Source organism: Anolis sagrei, chromosome 6 (genome assembly GCF_037176765.1).
Source record: "Anolis sagrei isolate rAnoSag1 chromosome 6, rAnoSag1.mat, whole genome shotgun sequence".
Lineage (NCBI taxonomy): Eukaryota > Metazoa > Chordata > Lepidosauria > Squamata > Dactyloidae > Anolis > Anolis sagrei.
Genome location: NC_090026.1, coordinates 4,474,156 through 4,501,348, shown reverse-complemented (window position 1 = coordinate 4,501,348; position 27,193 = coordinate 4,474,156). Strand labels below are relative to the sequence as shown.

At 42.5% G+C, this 27,193-nt stretch overlaps 1 protein-coding gene across 1 annotated transcript; it reads left to right on the top strand.

Moving 5' to 3' along the window:
• ELP5 (elongator acetyltransferase complex subunit 5) lies at nucleotides 1-21,963 on the top strand. Its single transcript, XM_060779877.2, has 8 exons — nucleotides 1-89; nucleotides 1,675-1,735; nucleotides 11,035-11,115; nucleotides 12,226-12,452; nucleotides 16,963-17,135; nucleotides 17,284-17,391; nucleotides 18,756-18,856; nucleotides 21,622-21,963. The coding sequence occupies exons 1-8, from the start codon at nucleotides 38-40 to the stop codon at nucleotides 21,728-21,730; spliced, it is 912 nt and encodes a 303-aa protein (XP_060635860.2). The 5' UTR covers nucleotides 1-37; the 3' UTR covers nucleotides 21,731-21,963.
• The last annotated feature ends 5,230 nt before the right edge of the window (nucleotides 21,964-27,193 follow it).

Sequence of the window (27,193 nt, the reverse complement as noted above, 5' to 3'; positions counted from 1 at the left end):
ATGCTCTAGCATCCGTACAGTGACGTCAGAGGGAGGGATGCTGGAAGAGCTGGTGGCTGCAGGAGCCGAGGGGCTCGTCCTTCTCCAAGGCAAGGCTGGGTGGCCATCTGTCGGGAGGGTTTCCATTGTGTCTTCTGGACTGGTAGAAGGAAGTTGGAGTGGATGGCCCTTGGGATCTCTTCCAACTAGGATTCTATAAGATTATATTATTATTATTATTATTATTATTATTAGAGGCTGCATGGCTATCTGTCGGGAGGGTTTCGATTGTGTTTTCTGGACTGGTAGAAGGGAGTTGGAGTGGATGGCCCTTGGGATCTCTTCCAACTAGGATTCTATAAGTCTATTTTTATTAGAGGCTGCATGGGCATCTGTCGAGAGGGTTTTGATTGTGTCTTCCTGTCTAGCATAAGGGGGGGTGAACTAGATGGCCCTTTGGGTCTTTTCCAACTCAAGGATTATATAGTTCTATTTTTACTATTAAGAGGCTTGATGGCCATCTGTCGGGAGGGTTTTAATTGTGGCTTCCTTTCTAGTATAAGGGTTGTGGACTTGATGGCCCTTGGGATCTCTTCCAATTCTAGAACTCTATAGTTCTATTTTTACTATTAAGAGGCTGGATGGCCATCTGTCGGGAGGGTTTTGATTGTGTCTTCCTGTCTAGTATAAGGGTTGTGGACTAGATGGCCCTTTGGGTCATTTCCAACTCTAGGATTCTATAGTTCTATTTCTACTATTAAGAAGCCGGATGGCCATCTGTTGGGAGGGTTTCGATTGTGTCTTCTGGCCTGGTAGAAGGAAATTGGACTGGATGGCCCTTGGGATCTCTTCCGACTAAAATTCTATAAGATTATTATTATTATTATTATTAGAGGCTGCATGACTATCTGTCGGGAGGGTTTTGATTGTGTCTTCCTGTCTAGCATAAGGTGGGTAAACTAGATGACCCTTTGGGTCTCTTCCAACTCTAGGATTGTATAGTTCTGTTTTTACTATTTAGAGGCTGGATGGCCATCTGTCGGGAGGGTTTCGATTGTGTCTTCTGGCCTGGTAGAAGGGAGTTGGACTGGATGGCCCTTGGGATCTCTTCCAACTAAAATTCTATAAGATATTATTATTATTATTATTATTATTATTATTCGAGGCTGCATAGGTATCTCTTCCAACTAGGATTCTATAAGTTTATTATTATTATTATAGGCTGTATTGCCATCTGTCGGGAGGGTTTTAATTGTGCTTTCCTATCTAGCATAAGGGGGGTGGACTAGATAGCCCTTTGGGTCTCTTCCAGCTCTAGGATTCTATAGTTCTATTTTTACTATTAAGAGGCTGGATGGCCATCTGTCAGGAGGGTTTTGATTGTGTCATCCAGTGTGGCAGAAAGGGGTTCGACTGGATGGCCCTTGGGTTTGTTCATGTGCTGGGCTTTTAATGCGTCACATTTCCCCCTCTGGGGAAGCCAAGGTCAATGGCAACCACCAATGATGGCGATGTTCATAGCAGGGCAGCTGCTCAAGTTGTAATTGCAAAACTGTGTTAAGTTTGAGAAGGCCTGTGATTTGAAGGCGGAGGACCAGGGAGAGGACTGTGGGAAGGTTGCGCCGTGAAGGGTTCGAATCAATGGGAGAATGTCTCGTTTCCTAACCTTCCTTCCTTCCTCCATCTCCTTTGCAGACTCTGTCAGCTGTGAAGGCCGCACTCTGCTCAAGAGCTTCGTAGCAGCATCCGCACGCAGGTGAGTGCTCCGAAATTCCCAAACGATTGAGAGTTGACTCCTTGATCTAAAGACTCAGGCTTCAAAATTCTTCATCTAAACCAGTGGTTCCCAAGCTTTGCGCCACCAGGTTCCACCTAAACATCCTGGACCTAAGAGCAGTTTGATAGTGGAATATGCTGCTTTGGAGTCTCCCTCTCTGAAGGCCTTCAGAATGATTCTATAGTTCTAGTATTATTATTATTAAACAGTGCCTGGATGGCCATCTCTTAGGAGGGCTTTGATGGTGTCTTCCTGCCTGGCAGAAGGAGATTGAACTGAATGGCCCTTGGGGTCCCTTCCAACTCTAGGATTCTATAGCTCCAATAATAATAATAATAATAATAATAATAATAATAATAGAGACTGGATGACCATCTGTTGAGAGGGCTTTGATGGTGTCTTCCTGCCTGGCAGAAGGAGGTTGAACTGAATGGCCCTTGGGGTCCCTTCCAACTCTAGGATTCTATAGCTCCAATAATAATAATAATAATAATAGAGACTGGATGACCATCTGTTGAGAGGGCTTTGATGGTGTCTTCCTGTCTGGCAGAAGGAGGTTGAACTGAATGGCCCTTGGGGTCCCTTCCAACTCTAGGATTCTATAGCTCCAATAATAATAATAATAATAATAATAATAATAATAATAATAATAATAGAGACTGGATGACCATCTGTTGAGAGGGCTTTGATGGTGTCTTCCTGCCTGGCAGAAGGAGGTTGAACTGAATGGCCCTTGGGGTCCCTTCCAACTCTAGGATTCTATAGCTCCAATAATAATAATAATAATAATAATAATAATAATACAGACTGGATGACCATCTGTTGAGAGGGCTTTGATGGTGTCTTCCTGCCTGGCAGAAGGAGGTTGAACTGAATGGCCCTTGGGGTCCCTTCCAACTCTAGGATTCTATAGCTCCAATAATAATAATAATAATAATAATAATAATAATAATAATAGAGACTGGATGACCATCTGTTGAGAGGGCTTTGATGGTGTCTTCCTGCCTGGCAGAAGGAGGTTGAACTGAATGGCCCTTGGGGTCCCTTCCAACTCTAGGATTCTATAGCTCTTGTTGTTGTTCATTCGTTCAGTCGTCTCCGACTCTTCGTGATCTCATGGACCAGTCCACGCCAGAGCTCCCTGTCGGCCGTCACCACCCCCAGCTCCTTCAAGGTCAGTCCTTGAAGTCTATAGCTCTATTAATAATAATAAAATAATAATAACAATAATAATAATAAACAGAGACTGGATGACCATCTGTTGAGAGGGCTTTGGTGGTGTTTTTCTGTATAGCTGAAGGGGGTTGGGCTGGATGCCCTTGTAGTCTCTTCCAACTCTATTATTCTAGGTATTTTGGACATATTTATTTATTTACGACATTTATATGCTGCCCTTCTCTCCCTGAAGGGGACTCAGAGCGGCTTACAAGATTTATATTATACAATTCAAATTATTATTATTATTATTATTATTATTATTATTATTATTTCAAATTATTATTATTACTAGCCGTCCCCTGCCACACGTTGCTGTGACCCAGTCTGTGTATATGTGTGTTTGCATATATATATATATATGTGTGTGTGTGTGTGTGTGTGTGTGTGTGTGTGTGGTTTTATGCATGCATTCTAATGTAATTTTGTTTTTTGGCTTTTTTTATTTATATAGACTAGCCGTCCCATGCTACGCGTTGCTGTGGCCCAGTTTGTGTATATATGTGTATATATATTTGTGTATATGTGGTTTTCCACATGTATTGTAATGTATTTTTTTTATTTTTTGGCTTTTTAACACTCTTCTGCTGTGTTTTTCAGTGTTTTTATGAGTTATGGTCACTCGTTGGCCTGAGCTGTGTCTTGTGTCAATTTGTCCTGTGGTTTTTGAGTTCTGTTAATCCCACAAATGAACATTACATTTTTATTTATATAGACAGGCTGTACCCCCCACGCTTTGCTGTGGCCAACCTTCCCTCTTTCTCTCTTTCTTTCCCTCCTTTTTTTCACTCCTTCCTTCCTTCCTTCCTTCCTTCCTTCCTTCCTTCCTTCCTTCCCGTCTTTCCTTCTCTTCTTCCTTCTCTATCTCTTTTCTTCCTTCCCCCTTTTTCTTTCTCTTCTGCTGTCTCTTTTCTTCCTTCTCTCTTTCCTTCCCTCCCTCTTTCTCTACATCTTCCCCCCTTCCTTCACTACCTCTTTCCTTATTTCTTTCTCTTTTTTTCTTTCCTTCTCTCCTTCCTTCCTTCTCTAACTTTCCTTCCATCCCCCTTTTTCTTTCCCTCCCTCTTTCTCTCCTTTCTTCCTTATCTCCTTCCTTCCTTCTCTCTTTGCTTCCATGCTTCCCTCTCCCTTTCCCTCCCTCTTTCTCTCCTTTCTTCCTTATCTCCTTCCTTCCCTCTTTGCTTCCATGCTTCCATCTCCCTTTCCCTCCCTCTTTCTCTCCTTTCTTCCTTATCTCCTTCCTTCTCTCTTTGCTTCCATGCTTCCCTCTCCCTTTCCCTCCCTCTTTCTCTCCTTTCTTCCTTATCTCCTTCCTTCCCTCTTTGCTTCCATGCTTCCCTCTCCCTTTCCCTCCCTCTTTCTCTCCTTTCTTCCTTATCTCCTTCCTTCCTTCTCTCTTTGCTTCCATGCTTCCCTCTCCCTTTCCCTCCCTCTTTCTCTCCTTTCTTCCTTATCTCCTTCCTTCCTTCCCTCTTTGCTTCCATGCTTCCCTCTCCCTTTCCCTCCCTCTTTCTCTCCTTTCTTCCTTATCTCCTTCCTTCTCTCTTTGCTTCCATGCTTCCCTCTCCCTTTCCCTCCCTCTTTCTCTCCTTTCTTCCTTATCTCCTTCCTTCCCTCTTTGCTTCCATGCTTCCCTCTCCCTTTCCCTCCCTCTTTCTCTCCTTTCTTCCTTATCTCCTTCCTTCCTTCTCTCTTTGCTTCCATGCTTCCCTCTCCCTTTCCCTCCCTCTTTCTCTCCTTTCTTCCTTATCTCCTTCCTTCCCTCTTTGCTTCCATGCTTCCCTCTCCCTTTCCCTCCCTCTTTCTCTCCTTTCTTCCTTATCTCCTTCCTTCCTTCTCTCTTTGCTTCCATGCTTCCCTCTCCCTTTCCCTCCCTCTTTCTCTCCTTTCTTCCTTATCTCCTTCCTTCCTTCTCTCTTTGCTTCCATGCTTCCCTCTCCCTTTCCCTCCCTCTTTCTCTCCTTTCTTCCTTATCTCCTTCCTTCCCTCTTTGCTTCCATGCTTCCCTCTCCCTTTCCCTCCCTCTTTCTCTCCTTTCTTCCTTATCTCCTTCCTTCCTTCCCTCTTTGCTTCCATGCTTCCCTCTCCCTTTCCCTCCCTCTTTCTCTCCTTTCTTCCTTATCTCCTTCCTTCTCTCTTTGCTTCCATGCTTCCCTCTCCCTTTCCCTCCCTCTTTCTCTCCTTTCTTCCTTATCTCCTTCCTTCCCTCTTTGCTTCCATGCTTCCCTCTCCCTTTCCCTCCCTCTTTCTCTCCTTTCTTCCTTATCTCCTTCCTTCCTTCTCTCTTTGCTTCCATGCTTCCCTCTCCCTTTCCCTCCCTCTTTCTCTCCTTTCTTCCTTATCTCCTTCCTTCCCTCTTTGCTTCCATGCTTCCCTCTCCCTTTCCCTCCCTCTTTCTCTCCTTTCTTCCTTATCTCCTTCCTTCCTTCTCTCTTTGCTTCCATGCTTCCCTCTCCCTTTCCCTCCCTCTTTCTCTCCTTTCTTCCTTATCTCCTTCCTTCCTTCTCTCTTTGCTTCCATGCTTCCCTCTCCCTTTCCCTCCCTCTTTCTCTCCTTTCTTCCTTATCTCCTTCCTTCCTTCCCTCTTTGCTTCCATGCTTCCCTCTCCCTTTCCCTCCCTCTTTCTCTCCTTTCTTCCTTATCTCCTTCCTTCCCTCTTTGCTTCCATGCTTCCCTCTCCCTTTCCCTCCCTCTTTCTCTCCTTTCTTCCTTATCTCCTTCCTTCCCTCTTTGCTTCCATGCTTCCCTCTCCCTTTCCCTCCCTCTTTCTCTCCTTTCTTCCTTATCTCCTTCCTTCCTTCTCTCTTTGCTTCCATGCTTCCCTCTCCCTTTCCCTCCCTCTTTCTCTCCTTTCTTCCTTATCTCCTTCCTTCCTTCCCTCTTTGCTTCCATGCTTCCCTCTCCCTTTCCCTCCCTCTTTCTCTCCTTTCTTCCTTATCTCCTTCCTTCCTTCTCTCTTTGCTTCCATGCTTCCCTCTCCCTTTCCCTCCCTCTTTCTCTCCTTTCTTCCTTATCTCCTTCCTTCCCTCTTTGCTTCCATGCTTCCCTCTCCCTTTCCCTCCCTCTTTCTCTCCTTTCTTCCTTATCTCCTTCCTTCTCTCTTTGCTTCCATGCTTCCCTCTCCCTTTCCCTCCCTCTTTCTCTCCTTTCTTCCTTATCTCCTTCCTTCCCTCTTTGCTTCCATGCTTCCCTCTCCCTTTCCCTCCCTCTTTCTCTCCTTTCTTCCTTATCTCCTTCCTTCCTTCTCTCTTTGCTTCCATGCTTCCCTCTCCCTTTCCCTCCCTCTTTCTCTCCTTTCTTCCTTATCTCCTTCCTTCCTTCCCTCTTTGCTTCCATGCTTCCCTCTCCCTTTCCCTCCCTCTTTCTCTCCTTTCTTCCTTATCTCCTTCCTTCTCTCTTTGCTTCCATGCTTCCCTCTCCCTTTCCCTCCCTCTTTCTCTCCTTTCTTCCTTATCTCCTTCCTTCCCTCTTTGCTTCCATGCTTCCCTCTCCCTTTCCCTCCCTCTTTCTCTCCTTTCTTCCTTATCTCCTTCCTTCCTTCTCTCTTTGCTTCCATGCTTCCCTCTCCCTTTCCCTCCCTCTTTCTCTCCTTTCTTCCTTATCTCCTTCCTTCCTTCCCTCTTTGCTTCCATGCTTCCCTCTCCCTTTCCCTCCCTCTTTCTCTCCTTTCTTCCTTATCTCCTTCCTTCCTTCTCTCTTTGCTTCCATGCTTCCCTCTCCCTTTCCCTCCCTCTTTCTCTCCTTTCTTCCTTATCTCCTTCCTTCCTTCTCTCTTTGCTTCCATGCTTCCCTCTCCCTTTCCCTCCCTCTTTCTCTCCTTTCTTCCTTATCTCCTTCCTTCCCTCTTTGCTTCCATGCTTCCCTCTCCCTTTCCCTCCCTCTTTCTCTCCTTTCTTCCTTATCTCCTTCCTTCTCTCTTTGCTTCCATGCTTCCCTCTCCCTTTCCCTCCCTCTTTCTCTCCTTTCTTCCTTATCTCCTTCCTTCCCTCTTTGCTTCCATGCTTCCCTCTCCCTTTCCCTCCCTCTTTCTCTCCTTTCTTCCTTATCTCCTTCCTTCTCTCTTTGCTTCCATGCTTCCCTCTCCCTTTCCCTCCCTCTTTCTCTCCTTTCTTCCTTATCTCCTTCCTTCCTTCTCTCTTTGCTTCCATGCTTCCCTCTCCCTTTCCCTCCCTCTTTCTCTCCTTTCTTCCTTATCTCCTTCCTTCCTTCTCTCTTTGCTTCCATGCTTCCCTCTCCCTTTCCCTCCCTCTTTCTCTCCTTTCTTCCTTATCTCCTTCCTTCCCTCTTTGCTTCCATGCTTCCCTCTCCCTTTCCCTCCCTCTTTCTCTCCTTTCTTCCTTATCTCCTTCCTTCCTTCTCTCTTTGCTTCCATGCTTCCCTCTCCCTTTCCCTCCCTCTTTCTCTCCTTTCTTCCTTATCTCCTTCCTTCTCTCTTTGCTTCCATGCTTCCCTCTCCCTTTCCCTCCCTCTTTCTCTCCTTTCTTCCTTATCTCCTTCCTTCCCTCTTTGCTTCCATGCTTCCCTCTCCCTTTCCCTCCCTCTTTCTCTCCTTTCTTCCTTATCTCCTTCCTTCTCTCTTTGCTTCCATGCTTCCCTCTCCCTTTCCCTCCCTCTTTCTCTCCTTTCTTCCTTATCTCCTTCCTTCCTTCTCTCTTTGCTTCCATACTTCCCTCTCCCTTTCTCTCCCTCTTTCTCTCCTTTCTTCCTTATCTCCTTCCTTCCCTCTTTGCTTCCATGCTTCCCTCTCCCTTTCCCTCCCTCTTTCTCTCCTTTCTTCCTTATCTCCTTCCTTCCCTCTTTGCTTCCATGCTTCCCTCTCCCTTTCCCTCCCTCTTTCTCTCCTTTCTTCCTTATCTCCTTCCTTCTCTCTTTGCTTCCATGCTTCCCTCTCCCTTTCCCTCCCTCTTTCTCTCCTTTCTTCCTTATCTCCTTCCTTCCTTCTCTCTTTGCTTCCATGCTTCCCTCTCCCTTTCCCTCCCTCTTTCTCTCCTTTCTTCCTTATCTCCTTCCTTCTCTCTTTGCTTCCATGCTTCCCTCTCCCTTTCCCTCCCTCTTTCTCTCCTTTCTTCCTTATCTCCTTCCTTCCTTCTCTCTTTGCTTCCATGCTTCCCTCTCCCTTTCCCTCCCTCTTTCTTTTCTTTCTTTCTTTATTTTTCTCCCCTTCCCTCCCTCTTTCTTCCCTTTTTTCTATATTATCATTTAGCTTTTCGTCATTTAGCTTTTTGGGGCTTTTTAAGTCCCTTCTGCTGATTTTTTCAGTGTTTTATGAGTGATGGTCACTCGTTGGCCTGAGAAGTGTATTGTGTCCAATTTTTGTGTCAATTTGTCCAGTAGTTTTTGAGTTATGTTAAACCCACAAACGAACATTACATTTTTATTTATATAGATTGTCAAGCCACAAAGCCTAGGCAACAGCCAGGAATTCTGGAAGCCAAAGTCTAAAAAAATTGGTTGGAGAAAAATCTGGGAGCCACTGTTCGTATATAGGCAAAATCTTCACAGAAATACATACACCTTGCATATAATCATAACGTTACTAGCCGTCCCCTGCCACACGTTGCTGTGGCCCAGTCTGTGTATATGTGTTGTGTGTGTGTATATATATATTTGTGTATATATGTGTGTTTGAGTATATATATGTGGTTTTGTGCATGCATTGTAATGTAATTTTTATTTTTTTGGCTTTTAAGTCCCACTGTGTTTTTCAATGTTTTTATGAGTGATGGTCACTCCTTGGGTTATTTTTTGCTTTTTAAGCCCCTTCCACTGTGCTTTTCAGTGTTTTTATAAGTGATGGTTACTTGTTGGACTTAAAGGTGTATTATGTCCAAATTTGGTGTCAATTCATCCAGTGGTTTTTGAGTTATGTTAATCCCACAAACGAACATTACATTTTTATTTATATAGACAGTATTTTCTGTTGGCCATGGGTGTTCTGTGTCCCAAGTTTGGTTCAATTCCATTTTTGGAGATTTGATAATGCTCTTTTATTGTAGGTGAACTATAAATCCCAGCAACTACAACTCCCAAATGCCAAGGTCTATTTTCCTCAAACTCCACCAGTGTTCACACTTGGGCATATTGAGTATTTGTGCCAAGTTTGGTCCAATTCGATCATTGTTTGAGTCCACAGTACTCTCTGGATGTAGGTGAACTACAACTCCCAAACTCAAGGTCAATGCTCACCAAACCCTTCTAGTGTTTTCTGTTGATCATGGGAGTTCTGTGTCCCAAGATTGCTGGAGTTCAGAATGCTCTTTGATTGTAGGTGAACAATAAATCCCAGCAACTACAACTCCCAAATTACACAAATTACAAATTACACTGGACAAATTGACACCAAACTTCAACACAATACACCTAGCAACCCAATGTATGTCCTTCACAATCAATTTTTGTGAAGGACATACATTGGGTTGCTAGGTGTATTGTGTCGAAGTTTGGTGTCAATTTGTCCAGTGGTTTTTGAGTTCTGTTAATCCCACAAACGAACATTACATTTTTATTTATATAGACGATTCCTCTTCAATTGCTTTTGAGGAGAACTCAAATGCTTTTCCATATACTGCAAATCCCAGGGTTCTATAGAGTGAAAACAAGTGAAATCGTAGTGCTGTAAATGTGTAATAGGGAAAGAGCCAGGGTGGCCAGAAAGCATTGTCTTTTCCTGGCCTTCATGGGTTTCAGAGTTATGAAGAAGGATTTGGCTAACCATACAACAACAACAACAAATCAAAAATATAGAAGCAAATGCTTATGTCTATTATCTAAACCATCTATAAAGTTAAAACCTTGTACAGTTCATTAAAAGACCAAATACACACACACACAAATGACAAAACTGCTCACTATTATTAAAATACTCAGTTCTTGTGGGGTTTTTCGGGCTATATGGCCATGTTCTAGAGGCATTTCTCCTGACGTTTCGCCTGCATCTATGGCAAGCATCCTCAGAGGGTGAGGTCTGCTGGAGCTGGGAAAAGAGAGGTTTATATATCTGTGGAATGACCAGGGTGAGACAAAAGGCTTTTGTAAGTGGGCTAGGTGTGAATCTTTTCAATTGACCACCTTGATTAGCATACAATGGGCTGACTGTGCCTGGAGCAAACTCTTCTTGAAAGGTGATTCGATGTCCCTGCCTGTTTTTCTCTCTGCTGTTTTAATTTTAGAATTTTTTAATACTGGTAGCCAGACTTTGTTCATTTTCATAGTTTCTTCCTTTCTGTTGAAATGGTCCACATGTTTGTGGATTTCCATGGCTTCTCTGTGTAGTCTGACATGGTGGTTGTGAGAGTGGTCCAGCATTTTTGTGTTCTCAAATAAAATGCTGTGTCCAGGTTGGTTCATCAGGTGCTCTGCTATGGCTGATTTCTCTGGTTGGAGTAGTCTGCAGTGCCTTTCATGTTCCTGGATTCTTGTTTGGGCAATGCTGCGTTTGGTGGTCCCTATGTAGACTTGTCCACAGCTGCATGGGACACGGTAGACTCCTGCAGAGGTGAGAGGATCCCTCTTGTCCTTTGCTGAACGGAGCATTGGTTGGATTTTCTTGGTGGGTTTGTAGATTGTTTGTATGTTGTGTTTCCTCATCAGCTTCCCTATGCGGTCAGTGGTTCCCTTGATGTATGGCAGGAACACTTTTCCTCTGGGTGGATCTTCATCTTTACTCTTGTGGCTTGTTCTTGGTCTTGCAGCTCTTCTGATGTCTGTGCTCCAGGCACAGTCAGCCCATTGTATGCTAATCAAGGTGGTCAATTGAAAAGATTCACACCTAGCCCACTTACAAAAGCCTTTTGTCTCACCCTGGTCATTCCACAGATATATAAACCCCTCTTTTCCCAGCTCCAGCAGACCTCACCCTCTGAGGATGCTTGCCATAGATGCAGGCGAAATGTCAGGAGAAATGCCTCTAGAACATGGCCATATAGCCCGAAAAAACCCACAAGAACTGAGTGATTCCAGCCATGAAAGCCTTCGACAATATTATTAAAATACCTTTAGAATCAGTTCCCGGAAGCCTGGCAGAAAGTCAATAATGAAATGGCCTGTGTTTGATTATTTTTTAGAGGTGAATCTGTCCATGTTATTAACTTTGATGTTCCTGAGGAAGGATTCAAGGCGGGATTCACCCCGGAAGTGGCCTCTCGGTGAGTGAATGAGTCATTTTCTATTGCAATGTTTCTCATCTTGAGGGAGTTTCAGAGGGGTCGCCAAAGACCACCAGAAAACACAGTATTTTCCTAGCTCCAGCACCTAGCTCCAGCAGACAAGAGTACTTTGTCCCACCCTGGTCATTCCAGGGTGGGACAAACCCTTTTTCCTAGTTCCAACAGACCTCACTACTTCTGAGGATGCTTGCCATAGATGCAGGCGAAACGTCAGGAGAAAATGCCTCTAGACCATGGCCATACAGCCCGAAAAAAAACCTACAACAACACAACACAGTGTTTTCCGTTGGTCTTAGGGCTTCTGTGTGGAAAGTTTGTCCCAATTCTATACTTGGTAGGGTTCAAATGCTCTTTGATTGAAGGCGAACTATTGATCCCACAACTACAACTCCCAAATGTCAAGGTATGTTTTCTCCAAACTCCACCAGTGTTCATATTTGGGCATATTGAGTATCCGTGTCAAGTTTGGTTCAGATCCATCATTGTTTTGAGTCCACAGTGCTCTCTGGATGTAGGTGATCTAACTACAACTCCCAAACTCAAGGTCAGTGCCCACCAAACTCTTCCAGTATTTTCTGCTGGTCATGGGAGCTCTGTGTGCCAAGATTGGTTCAATTCCATCATTGGCGAAGTACAGAATGATCTTTGGTTGTAGGTGAACTATAAATCCTAGCAACTACAACTCCCAAATGAGAAATCAATCCCCCCCCCCACCCCTCACCAGTATTCAAATTTGGGCATAGTGGTTATTTGTGCCAATTTTGGTCCAGTGACTGAAAATACATCCTGCATATCAGATATTTACATTATAATCCATAACCGTAGCAAAATTCCAGTGATGAAGTCACAATGAAAATAATTTTATGATTGGGGGTCACCAAAACATGAGGAACTGTATTAAGGGGTCACGGATTTAGGAAGGTTGAGAAACACTGCAATAGTGTGTTGCAGCAGCAAAAAAGGCCAATGCGATTCTAGGCTTCATCAGTAGTATAGTGTCCAGATTGAGGGAAACCATCATCTCATATTCTCTCAAAACGTTGTCCTGATGCACCGATTGTGGTGGATCATAATCCCCTTTCTCCCCAGGCTATTCATCCATGATGGCTTCCGGGACCCCCTCGGCTGGTCTGGAGCAGGAAGTGGCCTTACGGTGAGAGATTTCTCAGCTCCGCAGCTGGTGCTGCGCTTGTCTCAGGCGGCACAAGGACCTGCGACTCTGGTGCTGGATTCCCTCAGCTGGCTGATCCTTCGTCTCCCGTTTCCCAGCGTCTGCCAGGTTTTGGCCCAGCTGCCCAAAAAAGCAAATATTGCTGGTGAGTCAGAGATGCCGAGGGTTTCTTTTGGGGAGGGGGTGGACTTCATATGTTGTAGACTCTGACATCCAGAATGTATATATATTATATTATATTATATTATTTATTTATTTGTCGTGTCAGATCAACCAGTCAATTATATTACATTTCTAACAGAACAAAGCAAACAAACAGGCAAAATACAACATTTGTGAGTTTGGTAGTTGGTTAAATGTCCTTTGACCAGTATCTGGCCACTTGGAGTGCTTCTGGTGTTGCCGCAAGAAGGTCCTCCATTGTGCATGTGGCAGGGCTCAGGTTGCATTGCAGCAGGTGGTCAGTGGTTTGCTCCTCTCCACACTCGCATGTCGTGGATTCCACTTTGTAGCCCCATTTCTGAAGGTTGGCTCTGCATCTCGTGGTGCCAGAGCGCAGTCTGTTCAGCGCCTTCCAAGTCTCCCAATCCTTTGTGTGCCCAGGGCGGAGTCTCTCATTTGGTACCAGCCACTGATTGAGGTTCTGGGTTTAAGCCTGCCACTTTTGGACTCTCGCTTGCTGGGGTGTTCAAGCGAGTGTCTCTGTAGATCTTAGAAAACTATTTCTAGATTTAAGTCGTTGACGTGCTGGCTGATACCCAAACAGGGGATGAGCTGGAGATGTCTCTGCCTTGGTCCTTTCACTATCGGCTGCTACTTCCCGGCGGATGTCAGGTGGTGCAATACCGGCTAAGCAGTGTCATTTCTCCAGTGGTGTAGGGCGCAGACACCCCGTGATAATGCGGCATGTCTCATTCAGAGCCACATCCACTGTTTTAGTGTGGTGAGATGTGTTCCACACTGGGCATGCATACTCAGCAGCAGAGTAGCACAGCGCAAGGGCAGATGTCTTCACTGTATCTGGTTGTGATCCCAGGCTTGTGCCGGTCAGCTTTCGTATGATATTATTTCTAGCACCCACTTTTTGCTTGATGTTCAGGCAGTGCTTCCTGTAGGTCAGAGCACGGTCCAGAGTGACTCCCAAGTATTTGGGTGCGCTGCAATGCTCCAGTGGGATTCCTGCCCAGGTGCTCTTCAGAGCTCGGGATGCTTCTCTGTTCTTGAGATGAAAGGCACATGTCTGTGTTTTGGATGGGTTGGGGATCAGCTGGTTTTCCCTGTAATAGGCAGTAAGTGCACCTAGAGCTTCAGAGAGCTTCTTTTCAACCATCTCAAAGCTCCCTGCTTGAGTGGTGATGGCACGATCATCAGCGTAGATGAAACATAGATGAAATTATATTATACAGTATTATTAGCACCATGCAGGAGACAAGGTGGAACTGTCTTCCTGGCCCCCTCTCTTCACTCTGATCCCAGAGTAGCAGTTGGTGCTGGAGGGAAGGGCTCACAACTCCCCCCAAATGTATTGCATTTTGTATTGTGTTCACTTTTATGTTTGTTTTTAGGCACTTTGTATTGATATAATGTAATACAAGATAATAATATGATATTACAATTATATATTTTATATTACATGTAATATTACTAATAATATAACAGTATAATGGTATAGTACGCTATAGTAATATATAACGCTAATATTGTGCTATGGTAATAATATAATATATTGTATTTACATATTACTTGTAAGTCGCTTTGAGTCCACTTCAGGGTGAGAAGGGTGGCATAAAAATGTCATAAATAAATAAATAAGATGTGTAAAGAGAAAATGTCCAAACTTTGTAAACATTATCTGAAACTCAAACATATGTATATACTACATGAATATATATGAGAGAGAGCCCATTGGGGGAGATAGAGTGGGATATAAATAAGCCACCCCAAGTCCCTTTGGGGAGATGGTGATGGAATATAAGAATAAAGTTATTATTATTATTATTATTATTATTATTATTACCATCATCATCATCCTCACAAACATCATTGTCAACACTCAGTTCTTGTGGGTTTTTTCGGGCTATATGGCCATGTTCTAGAGGCATTTCTCCTGACGTTTCGCCTGCATCTATGGCAAGCATCATCAGAGGTCTGTTGGAATTAGGACAAATGGGTTTATATATCTGTGGAATGGCTGGGGTGGGGCAAGGAGCTCTTCCCTGCTGCAATTAGGTGTGAGTGTTTGGCTAATCACCTTCATTAGCATTTGAAGGGCTGCTGGAACCTGGGAAAGCCTGTTGCTGGGAGGTGTTAATCTGTGCCTGGTTTCTTCCTCTCTGTTGTTTAGCTGTTATAATTTTAGAGTTTTTTAATACTGGGAGCCAGATTTTGTTCATTTTCATGGTCTCTTCCTTTCTGTTGAAATTGTCCACATGCTTGTGGATTTCAATGGCTTCTCTGTGTAGTCTGACATGGTGGTTGTTGGTGTGGTCCAGCATTTCTGTGTTTTCAAATAATATGCTGTGTCCAGGCTGGTTCATCAGGTGCTCTGCTATGGCTGACTTCTCTGGTTGAAGTAGTCTGCAGTGCCTTTCATGTTCCTTGATGCGTGTCTGGGCAATGCTGCGTTTGGTGGTCCCTATGTAGACTTGTCCACAGCTGCATGGTATACGGTAGACTCCTGCAGAGGTGAGAGGATCCCTCTTGTCCTTTGCTGAACGTAGCATTTGTTGGATTTTCTTGGTGGGTTTGTAGATAGTTTGTATGTTGTGTTTCCTCATCAGCTTCCCTATGCGGTCAGTGGTTCCCTTGATGTATGGCAGGAACACTTTTCCTCTGGGTGGATCATCATCTTTACTCTCGTGGTTTGTTCTTGGTCTTGCAGCTCTTCTGATGTCTGAGATGGAATATCCATTGGCCTGGAGAGCCCAGTTGAGGTGGTTCAGTTCATCTTGGAGGAGGTGGGGTTCGCAGATTCTTTTTGCACGGTCTGCCAAGGCTTTGATGGTGCTTCTTTTTTGACTTGGGTGATCACCTGATGAACCAGCCTGGACACAGCATATTATTTGAAAACACAGAAATGCTGGACCACACCAACAACCACCATGTCAGACTACACAGAGAAGCCATTGAAATCCACAAGCATGTGGACAATTTCAACAGAAAGGAAGAGACCATGAAAATGAACAAAATCTGGCTCCCAGTATTAAAAAACTCTAAAATTATAACAGCTAAACAACAGAGAGGAAGAAACCAGGCACAGATTAACACCTCCCAGCAACAGGCTTTCCCAGGTTCCAGCAGCCCTTCAAATGCTAATGAAGGTGATTAGCCAAACACTCACACCTAATTGCAGCAGGGAAGAGCTCCTTGCCCCACCCCAGCCATTCCACAGATATATAAACCCATTTGTCCTAATTCCAACAGACCTCTGATGATGCTTGCCATAGATGCAGGCGAAACGTCAGGAGAAATGCCTCTAGAACATGGCCATATAGCCCGAAAAAACCCACAAGAACTGAGTGATTCCGGCCATGAAAGCCTTCGACAATACATCATTGTCAACAGATTTTATTTTTCTAATTGGAAACGTGTCCATTTTAGTCGTAATTACTTCAACTCAAACACAAATTGTGCAAATTATAAAAGTTATCACAAAACTGATACATCACTGGTACTTCACTCTTTAGGGATTGAACCTTTCTGTAGCTTTTTAAACAGGCTGGGTGGCCATCCAAGGGTGCTTTGACTGTGGCCCCTTCTATAACTGCCATATAAAATCCAGATTATCTGCTTTGACCTGGATTATATGGCAGTGTAGACTCATACTTATTTACTCAGGCGATCCCTCGTTGTCTGAGTATGATGGCCCTCCAAGTGTAGCATCTTGGTGTTGGAGATGTAAGTGACTGTAATACTCTGTATTATATGGCAGTTTTTTTGTTGTGTTAGGGGCGACCTGAGAAACTGCAAGTTGCTTCTGGTGTGAGAGAATTGGCCGTCTGCAAGGATGTTGCCCAGGGGTGATTTGATGTTTTTATCATCCTTGTGGGAGGCTTCCCTCATGTTTCCACACGAGGAGCTGATAGAGGGAGCTCATCTGCCTCTCCCTGGATTCGAACCTGCGACCTGTCGGTCTTCAGTCCTGCCAGCACAGGGGTTTAACCCACTGCACCACCAGCAGTGTAGGAGCCTGAGTCTTTCTGCCTAGCTGAAGGGGGTTAGACTAGATACCCTTTGGGGGTCCCTTCTGACTGTAGGGAAGTATAGATTGCCTAGGAGTCCAGTGGACCCCTCCACTAGTGTGCTGCGACCCACAGTTTGGAAAGCTCTGCTGTTGATAAACTGCGGCTTCTAATTCTTCCACTCTGTCAGAGGTTAGCCACAATCCCTCCAGGAGTTCCAGGAACAGTTTAGGGTTGGTTTTTTTTTAATGTTTTGTGTATATTGTTTATTGTATATGTTGTTTATTTTATTGTAATTTGCTTTTAAAATTTTTATTGTAATTTGTTGTTTGGGCTTGGCCTCATGTAAGCCGTTGGGGGAGATGGTGGCAGGGTATAAATAAAGTTTATTATTATTTATTATTATTATTTAGTTTGGTAAAGAGCTGGCAGCCATGAAGCCTTGAGATATCTCTGTGCATGTTCACTTGGCAGGTGTGAGGATCCGCACGCTCGTGGCCCTCCTTCACGGGGACTTGCACCCACCTGAACAACTCAAAGCCCTGCACGCCTTGGCCCGGGCTGTGGTGACCCTGAAACAAGGGGACGGCGGTCCTCGAGTCGCTGTGACGTTGCATCGGAAGAGACGGAACAAAGTTGTCCAGAAGGTGAGAAATGGTTGACTCTGTATCTCGGCCACAGCGCATGGAGCAGGCATAATCTCGCTTTCTTGGATCCACTTTGGAAAAGGAAGCCCAAATACAGCTGCGTCTGGTCATCTTTCCTCCCAACCTTGCCTTCTCTTCCCTCCTCTAGAAAGAATACTTCACAGTCCTCCCGGGCTTTGCCTTGAAACATCTTGGAGAACCATCTCCGGCTGCCGTTTCTGGAGAAGTTACTGAGAAGGACGATGCGACTGATGTGGTTTGTGCGCCCTTCCCTTCCCTGATAGTATTAGTTGCTAATATAAAGACCGTTGATTGGACGGTCCTGTGACTTTCCCCGCACTTTTCTCCGTTATTTATTTATCGTGTCATCAGCAACCATACCATTGTATTACAATTCTAACAGAGCAAAACAAACACAGAGATTAAAAAGAAAAAGAAAAAAAACACACAGATTTTGCAAATTTGGTAGTTGGTTAAATGTCCTTTGACCAGTATCTGGCCACTTGGAGTGCCTCTGGGGTTGCCGCAAGAAGGTCCTCCATTGTGCATGTGGCAGGGCTCAGGGTGCATTGCAGCAGGTGGTCAGTGGTTTGCTCTTCTCCGCACTCGCATGCCGAGGATTCCACCCTGTAGCCCGATTTCTTAAGATTGGCTCTGCATCTCGTGGTGCCAGAGCGCAGTCTGTTCAGCGCCTTCCAAGTCGCCCAGTCTTCTGTGTGCCCAGGAGGGAGTCTCTCATCTGGTATCACCCATGGATTGAGGTTCTGGGTTTGGGCCTGCCACTTTTGGACTCTCGCTTGCTGGGGTGTTCAAGTGAGTGTCTCTGTAGATCTAAGAAAACTATGTCTTGATTTAAGTCGTTGACGTGCTGGCTGATACCCAAACAGGGGATGAGCTGGAGATGTCTCTGCCTTGGTCCTTTCACTATTGGCTGCTACTTCCCGGCGGATGTCAGGTGGTGCAATACTTGCTAAACAGTGCAATTTCTCCAGTGGTGTAGGGCGCAGACACCCCGTGATAATGCGGCATGTATCGTTAAGAGCCACATACACTGTTTTAGTGCGGTGAGATGTGTTCCACACTGGGCATGCATACTCAGCAGCAGAGTAGCATAGCGCAAGGGCAGATGTCTTCACTGTGTCTGGTTGTGATCCCCAGGTTGTGCCAGTCAGCTTTCGTATGATGTTGTTTCTAGTGCCCACTTTTTGCTTGATGTTCAGGCAGTGCTTCTTGCAGGTCAGAGCACGGTCCAAAGTGACTCCCAGGTATTTGGGTGTGTTGCAATGCTCCAGTGGGATCCCTTCCCAGGTAATCCTCAGTACAGGGTGGGAAATATCTTCCTCATTCCACTTGTCCCAAATTAAAACTGTTAACTGAAGGAACTAAACTGTATCAGTTACTGGAGAAGTGGAGTAGGAAGGGTGTTTTGGGGTAGCCTTCTTAATGTTCTTATGTACAGGGTGCACATAAAGACTCTTTACCATTTCAATAGTACCATTTTTAATGGTAAAGAGACTTTACAAACAGACTATATATCAGGTCATATATGCTCTTCTCTCTGCACTTGCTTTCCCAACTGATTTTGACTGTTGGCTTCATCCTATCTTTGGACTCTCTCAGGCCGATCCCACGGCTAACCTAACCTTTAACCTACGCCTCTCGGAGGCAGAGCGTCGGGCCAAAGAATCGGTGCCTCTCCCGTACCAGTTCAGTGACGAGAAGTAAGTATGTTGCGTCCATTTCTCCTCTTTGCCTTCCCTTCCTTTCTGAATACTTTCAATTGTTTTGGTTTGGGAAAACCTACCCTAAATATACAGCAGAGCACCCCAAAACAAACAGGATACAAAAGCTGAGCATCAGCTCATTATCGAGCAGAGCCTGAAGTGCTGTGTGATGTGTCTGCAAAGAATGAAGAGCTTAGGAGGCAAACAGGTAGAGTCCAATCTTAAAAAGCACAGGTTTATTTACAACAAGCTGTCCCCTGCCACACGTTGCTGTGTTTGTGTTGCTGTGGTGCAGTGTGTGTACATGTGTTTTGTGTGTGTACATATGTGTATATTATTATTATTATTATTATTAACTTTACTTATACCCCGCAAAATCTCCCGAAGGACTCGATGCAGCTTACAAAGGCCAAGGCCACTGACAACAACAACATACAATACACAATAAAACTCATAAGCAAATAATAAACATCAAGCAAAACAATAAAACAGTAAAACGATGACACTGTGAGCGCAATTAAAACCTAAAGGCCGGGCCAAATATAATAGACAAAATTTAAAAGTGCTGAACTTGACAGGGAATATATAGAGGTATTTGTGCAGATATATATATATGTGTGTGTATATGTGTATTTGTGTATATATAAATGTGTGTGTGTGTGTGTGTGTATATATATATATATATATATACATACATACATACACATGGCTTTCAAATGTGTTGTAATGTTTTTTTTTTTGCTTTTTAAGTCTCTTCTGCTATGTTTTTTTTAATGTTTTTATGGGCAATGGTCACTCATAGGCCTGCTAAGTGTATTGTGTCCAAATTTGGTGTCCATTTGTCCAGTGGTTTTTAAGTTATGTTAATCGCACAAACAAACATTACATTTTTATTTATATAGACTAGCCGTCCCCTGCCACGCGTTGCTGTGGCCCAGTTTATGTATATGTGTTTTGTGTGAGTGTATATGTGGGTGTGTATATGTGTATTTGTGTATATATGTGTGGTTTTGTGCATGCATTGTAATGTATTATTTTACTTTTTAAGTCTCTTCTGCTGTGTTTTTTCTTGTTTTTATGAGTGACGGTCACTTGTTGGCCTGATAGGTGTATTGTGGCCAAATGTCATGTCAATTTGTCCAGTGGTTTTTTAGTTATGTTAATCCCATAAACAAACATTACATTTTTATTTATATAGACTAGCCGTCCCCTGTCACTCGTTGCTGTGGCCCAGTTTGTGTATATGTGTTTTGTGTGTGTATACATTTGTGTATATGTGGTTTTGCACATGCATTGTAATGTACTTTTTATTTTTTTGGCTTTTTAAGTCTCTTCTGCTGTGTTTTTCAGTCTTTTTATGAGTAATGGTCACTCGTTAGCCTGAGAGGTGTATTGTGTCCAAATTTGGTGTCCATTTGCCCAGTGGTTTTTGAGTTATGTAAATCCCACAAATGAACATTACATTTTTATTTATATAGTTAACTAGCTGTCCCCGGCCACTCGTTGCTGTGGCCCAGTCTGTTGATCTGGAAAATAAAGTAATGAGAAAGTGTTGGTTTCTAATATATGTAATGTCTTCATGCTTGTGGGTAAACAGCATTTCTTGCTGTTTCTTTGTCAGTGTTGATGAGGAGATTGTCTGGTTTGCCCACCCTGGAACATGCAACATATCATTGTCCTTCTTTAAGGGCCCCTTTCAAATCTATGATACTATATCTCTGTGTATGTGAATCATATCTATCTATCAATCAATCTATCTATCATCTATCTATCTATCTATCTATCTATCTATCTATCTATCTATCTATCTATCTATCTATATCTATGGCTGGATGGCTCTTTGTCAGCAGGGCTTTGATGATGTTTTCTTGCCCTGGTGAAGGGAGTTGGACTGGATGGCCTCTTAAGTATTTTTTGTTGGTCATGGGGGTCCTGTGTGGGAAGTTTGCCCCGATTCTGTCATTCGTGGGGTTCAGAATGCTCTTTGATTATAGGTGAACTGTGAATCCCAGTGACTACAACTCCCAAATGTCAAGGTCTATTTCCCCCAAACTCCATCTGTGTTCATATTTGGGCGTATTGAGTGCTTGTGCCAAGTTTGGTCCAGATCCATCATTGTTTGCGTCCACAGAGCTTTCTGGATGCAGGTGAATTACAACTCCCAAACTCAAGGTCAATGCCCACCAAACCCTTCCAGTATTTTCTGTTGGTCCTGGGAGTTCTGTGTGCCAAGTTTGGTTCAATTCCATCATTGATGGAGTTCAGAATGCTCTTTGATTGTAGGTGAACAATAAATCCCAGCAACTACAACTCCCTAATGACAAAATCATAATTTTGAGTGATGATCACTCCTTGTGTTGTGAGATGTTTTGTTGCCAAATTTGGTGTGATTTCGTTCATTTGTTCTTTTGTTTTTAAGGTACTTGTTATGCACAGAGCATTTTTATATAGATAGATAGATAGATAAATAACCAACTACATTCTTAATAGTAAATAACTAAGGTTTCAAGAGAGGGTAAAACTCAATCACAACATCTCTCCTGACACACAAACAGAGAGAGATCTCAAAGCACACACTCTCCATACTAAAATGTAACAAGGCAGAAGGCAGATTAAAAAGGCTTGCAGTAAACAACCAATCAGAATGAGAGCAAGAAGAGAGAAGAAAAAGATTTATTCCCAACTATCATGCAGGAACCTGACCTGTCATTTTGTTTTTTTGTCCCCCGACATGCTCACCCTCTTTTCTGCTTTCCTTCCAGGAAGTCATCTCTGCTGCAAGGGCCAACTGGCCAAGGCAAGATCTACTACGAGCCGGATGCTGCAGACGACATAGACGACGAAGATCCGGACGATGACTTGGATGTTTGAAACACACAGAACTGGAACTCTTATCCGAAGGGAGACTCACCCAAGTTGGTCTCATAGGTGGGATTCTGCAAAATAGCCAGAATTGGGTCCATTCCAGTGCCTTCTTCCAAAGTTGCCATCTTGGTGGCCTTCTTTTGTGGGCATCTCCCAGCAGGACATTTGCCTTGGATGGACCTTCTCAGAGAGAAGACAATAGAACGAAGCGGCAAGATCAAATGGCAAAGAAAGACCCCAGTTGCTCTTTAAAGGGAATTTGGGGTTTCCATTCAAGAAGAATCCGCGATGTATCATTTCATCTCGTAAATGTTTACTTTCTAAATATTTGATAGGTTAAGCTATGGCTGGCAGGACAGAGGAGAGGATGGAGCATCCAGATATTTGGGGTTTTGTAGCAAGACGAATAAACAATTCGACTGTTCATTAACACTCCCAGCATGTTTTTAACTTGTGGAATATTTAACTTGTGAACAGGATTATATTTATTTATTTTATATACCATATTTATATACCGCCCTATATCTGAGTCTACACAGCCATATAATCCAGTTCAAATCAGATAACATGGATTTTGTATGGCATTGTGTAAAATCCACATTGGATTGTATAGCAGTGTAGACTCAGAGAATTCATTTCAAAGCAGGTATTAGGGATTATCTGCCATGATAATCTGGGTTATATAGCCATTTCACGCAGCCATATAACCCAGAATATCAAGGCAGGAAATCCCACATTATCTGCTTTGAACTGGAATATATTACAGGGTGGAGTAAAATATCTCAGTTCAAAGCAGATATTGTGGGATTTCCTGCCTTGATACTCTACTTTGAACTGAGATACTTGAGTCCACACTGCAATATATTCCAATTCAAAGCAGATATTGTGGGTTTTCTGCCTTGATATTCTAAATTATATAGCTGTGTGGAAGGGCCCTGAGTCCACACTGCCATCCATTTATTTATTTTTGACATTTTTATCGCCCTTCTCACCCCGAAGGGAACTCAGAGCACCTTACAAGATATATATACGTACAATATATTATATTATATGATTAGCAGAGTACAGTATTATATATTACTATATTGTACTATACCATTATATTATAATATTATTAGTAATATTACATGGAATATAAAATATATTATAATATTGTTGAATATAAAAGGTATATACAATATATTATATTATATTATTAGCACAGTACACTCTCTTCACAATATCAGTATTATAGATTACTATATTGTACTATACCATTATATTGTAATATTATTAGTAATATTACATATAAAATATATAATTATAATATATTGTTAGTAGTATTATATTATATTACATTATAATATCACGAATATTATATGCATATACAATATATTACATTATATTATATATATTTCTCATCCTATTATATATATAGTATAGCATTGTATTCCGATACAAAGCAGATAAATATTAGTATTATATATTACTATATATTACTATATTGTACTATACCAATATTTTGTAATATTATTAGTAATATTTCATGTAATATAAAATATATAATTATAATATGTTGTTATTAGTATTATGTTGTATTACATTATAATATCTGTATATACAATATATCACATTATATTCCATATAATAATATGGAATATTATTATAAGGAATATAATAATATTAATAATATAACTAATAATATAATATTTATTAGTATAGTATTGTATTCCAATACAAAGCAGATAAATATCAGTATTATATATTACTATATTGTACTATTATTTTGTAATATAATTAGCAATATTTCATGTAATATAAAATAAATAATTAGAATATCATATTATTAGTATTATATTACATATAATATTATATTATTAGTTAGCATTGTATTCCGATATATTGTACTATACCATTATTTTAGAAAATAATGGTTTAGAAAAGGTAGAGGAACGAGAGACCAGATTGCCAATATCCGAGTACTGGAGAATGGAGAAAGGCAGGGAGTTTCAGAAAAACATCTACTTCTGCTTCATTGACTCTTCTAAAGCCTTTGACTGTGTGGATCATAATAAATTGTGGCAAGTTCTTGGTGGGATGGGCATCCCAAGCCCCCTTCCCTCTCTCCTGAGGAATCTGTACAAGGACCAAGGAGCCACAGTCAGAACTGACCACGGAACAGGAGACGGGTTCAAGATTGGGAAAGGCGTCCGGCAAGGCTGCATCCTCTCACCCAACCTTTTTAACTTGTATGCAGAACACATCATGCGAGGATGTGCGGGGCTTGAGGAATGCAAAGCTGGGGTGAAAATGGCTGGAAGAAACATGAACAACCTCAGATATGCAGATGACACCACTCTGATGGCCGAAAGCGAGGAGGAGCTGAGGAGCCTTCTAATCAAGGTGAAAGAAGAAAGCGCAAAAGCCGGGTTGCAGCTAAATGTCAAAAAAACCAAGATTATGGCAACAAGAATGATTGACAACTGGAAAATAGAGGGAGAAACCGTGGAGGCCGTGACAGACTTTGTATTTCTAGGGGCAAAGATTACTGCAGATGCAGACTGTGGCCAGGAAATCAGAAGACGCTTCCTTCTTGGGAGGAGAGCAATGTCCAATCTCGATAAAATAGTAAAGAGTAGAGACATCAGACTGGCAACCAAGATCCATTGCCTAGTCAAAGCCATGGTATTCCCTGTAGTCACCTACGGATGTGAGAGCTGGACCTTCGGGAAGGCTGAGCGAAGGAAGAGAGATGCTTTTGAGCTGTGGTGTTGGAGGAAAGTTCTGAGAGTGCCTTGGACTGCGAGAAGATCCAACCAGTCCATCCTCCAGGAAATAAAGCCCGACTGCTCACTGGAGGGAAAGATACTAGAGACAAAGTTGAAGTCCTTTGAATGCCACATCATGAGGAGACAGGAAAGCCTAGAGAAGACAATGATGCTGAGGAAAGTGGAAGGCAAAAGGAAGAGGGGCCGACCAAGGGCAAGATGGATGGATGGCATCCTTGAAGTGACTGGACTGACCTTGAGGGAGCTGGGGGTGGTAACGGCCGACAGGGAGCTCTGGCGTGGGCTGGTCCATGAGGTCACGAAGAGTCGGAGACGACTGAACGAATGAACAACAACACCATTATTTTGTAATATTATTAGCAATATTTCATGTAATATAAAATATATAATTATAATATCATATTATTAATATTATATTGTATTACATTATAATATTATTAATATTATATGTATGTACAATATATTACATTATATTACATATAATATGTAATATTATATGTAATATAATATTAATAATATAACTAATAATATAATATTATTAGTATAGCATTGTATTCCGATACCAAGCAGATAAATATCAGTATTACATATTACTATATTGTACTACTATTTTTTAATATTATTAGCAATATTTCATGTAATATAAAATATATAATTATAATATCATATTATTAGTAGTATATTATATTACATTATAATATTATGAATATTGTCTGTATATACAATATGTTACATTCTATTACATATAATTATATTACATTATTAGTATAGCATTGTATTCCAATACAAAGCAGATAAATATCAATATTATATATTGCTATATTGTACTATTATTTTGTAATATTAGCAATATCATATGTATATACACTACATTGTATTATATATAATAATATTATATTATTAGTATAGCATTGTGTTCTGATACAAAGCAGATAAATATTAGTAATATATATTACTATATTGTACTATTATTTTGTAATATTATTAGCAATATCATATTTATTTATTTATTTTATTTATTTACAGTTCTTATATTCCGCCCTTCTCACCCCGCAGGGGACTCAGGGTGGATTACAGTTAACACATATATGGCAAACATTCAATGCCAGTTTGACAAACAACATTTAACAGACAAATGCACCAAGGCTATTTACCTTTTTTTGGCCGCCAGGGGAGCTGCTGCTTTTCATCGTCCATCAACGACACTGATGAAGTTCTTCCGCATTCCACATTCCCCGGAGTCTTTTTTCTTTATGGCCTCATAAATTAGTTAAATTTAGCCTCCCACACAAGGTGGTACCTTATTTTCCTACTTGACAGATGCAACTGTCTTTCGGGTTGCAAAGGTCGACAACGGGCTACACAATGGCTGGACACCCACTCCAGCCCGGCCTGGCTTCGAACTCATGACCTTTTGGTCAGAGTGATCTTAATGCAGCTGACAGCCGGCTGCGCCACAATCCCAGTGCTATATCATATTATTAGTATTACATTATATTACATATAGTATTATATTATTAGTATAGCATTAGTATGGCCACGGTAGTACACGCTTTGGTTACATCCCGTTTAGATTACTGCAACGCTCTCTACGTGGGGTTGCCTTTGAAGACTGCCCGGAAGCTGAAGCAAGTACAACGCTCGGCAGCCAGACTACTAACGGGTGCTGGGTACAAGGAGCACACCACTCCGCTGTTACTCGAACTCCACTGGCTGCCAATTAGCTTCTGAGCACAATTCAAAGTGCTGGTGTTAACCTATAAAGCCCTAAAAGACTCCGACCCTGTTTACCTCTCCGAACGCATTCTCCCCTACGAACCATCAAGACCACTAAGATCGTCTGGAGGGGCCCTGCTCTCGGTCCCACTGCCTGCATAAGCACGGCTGGTGGGGACGAGGGACAGGGCCTTCTCGGTGGTGGCCCCTCGACTCTGGAACTCTCTCCCGATAGAGATCAGAACCGCCCCTTCTATCCTGACATTTAGGAAACAGGTGAAGACTTGGTTATGGAGACAGGCATTCGACGAGTGAGCCAACACCCTGAGGTATGGATGGAGGAGGACGAGCAATGATTTTAGTGTGACGACTGACCATTATAGTTATTGATTGTAATTGCTGTTTTAATGTTTTACTGTAAGACGTATTGTGATGTTTTATTGACTGTATGTGATATTATGGTTGGAAACCAGTCTGAGTCCCTCAAGAGAGGTGAGAAGGCCGGTATACAAAACTTTTAAGTAAATAAATAAATAAATAATTTGCATTATATTGCATATAATGATATGTAATATTATGATATGTAATATTAATAATATAACTAATAATATTATATTATTAGTATAGCATTGTATTCTGATACAATGCAGATAATGTGGGATTGTATTCAGCTGAGTGGAAAGCTTAGGGTGAGTAAATGGGAGAAAGAAAGGCAGGTGTGTCTTGGGCGCATGCGCCTTGCTGCCCTCTTGTGTGCCTTTGGGACCACGCGCGCATGCGCACACTTCCCGTCACCTCATTTAGTCCTTTCCTCCGTCGCGCGCATGCGCGGAATCCTCTGCCACAGCGGCTCTTTTTCCCGCTCCTTCCCAAAGCCGCTTCGGGAAACCAGCGCGGCTCTGTTGCGCATGCGCGGCTTTCCCCGGCTTCCCTTTTCCTGCTCCGAGCTCTGCCATTGGGCGCGCCTTCTTTTGCTCCGGAAGTG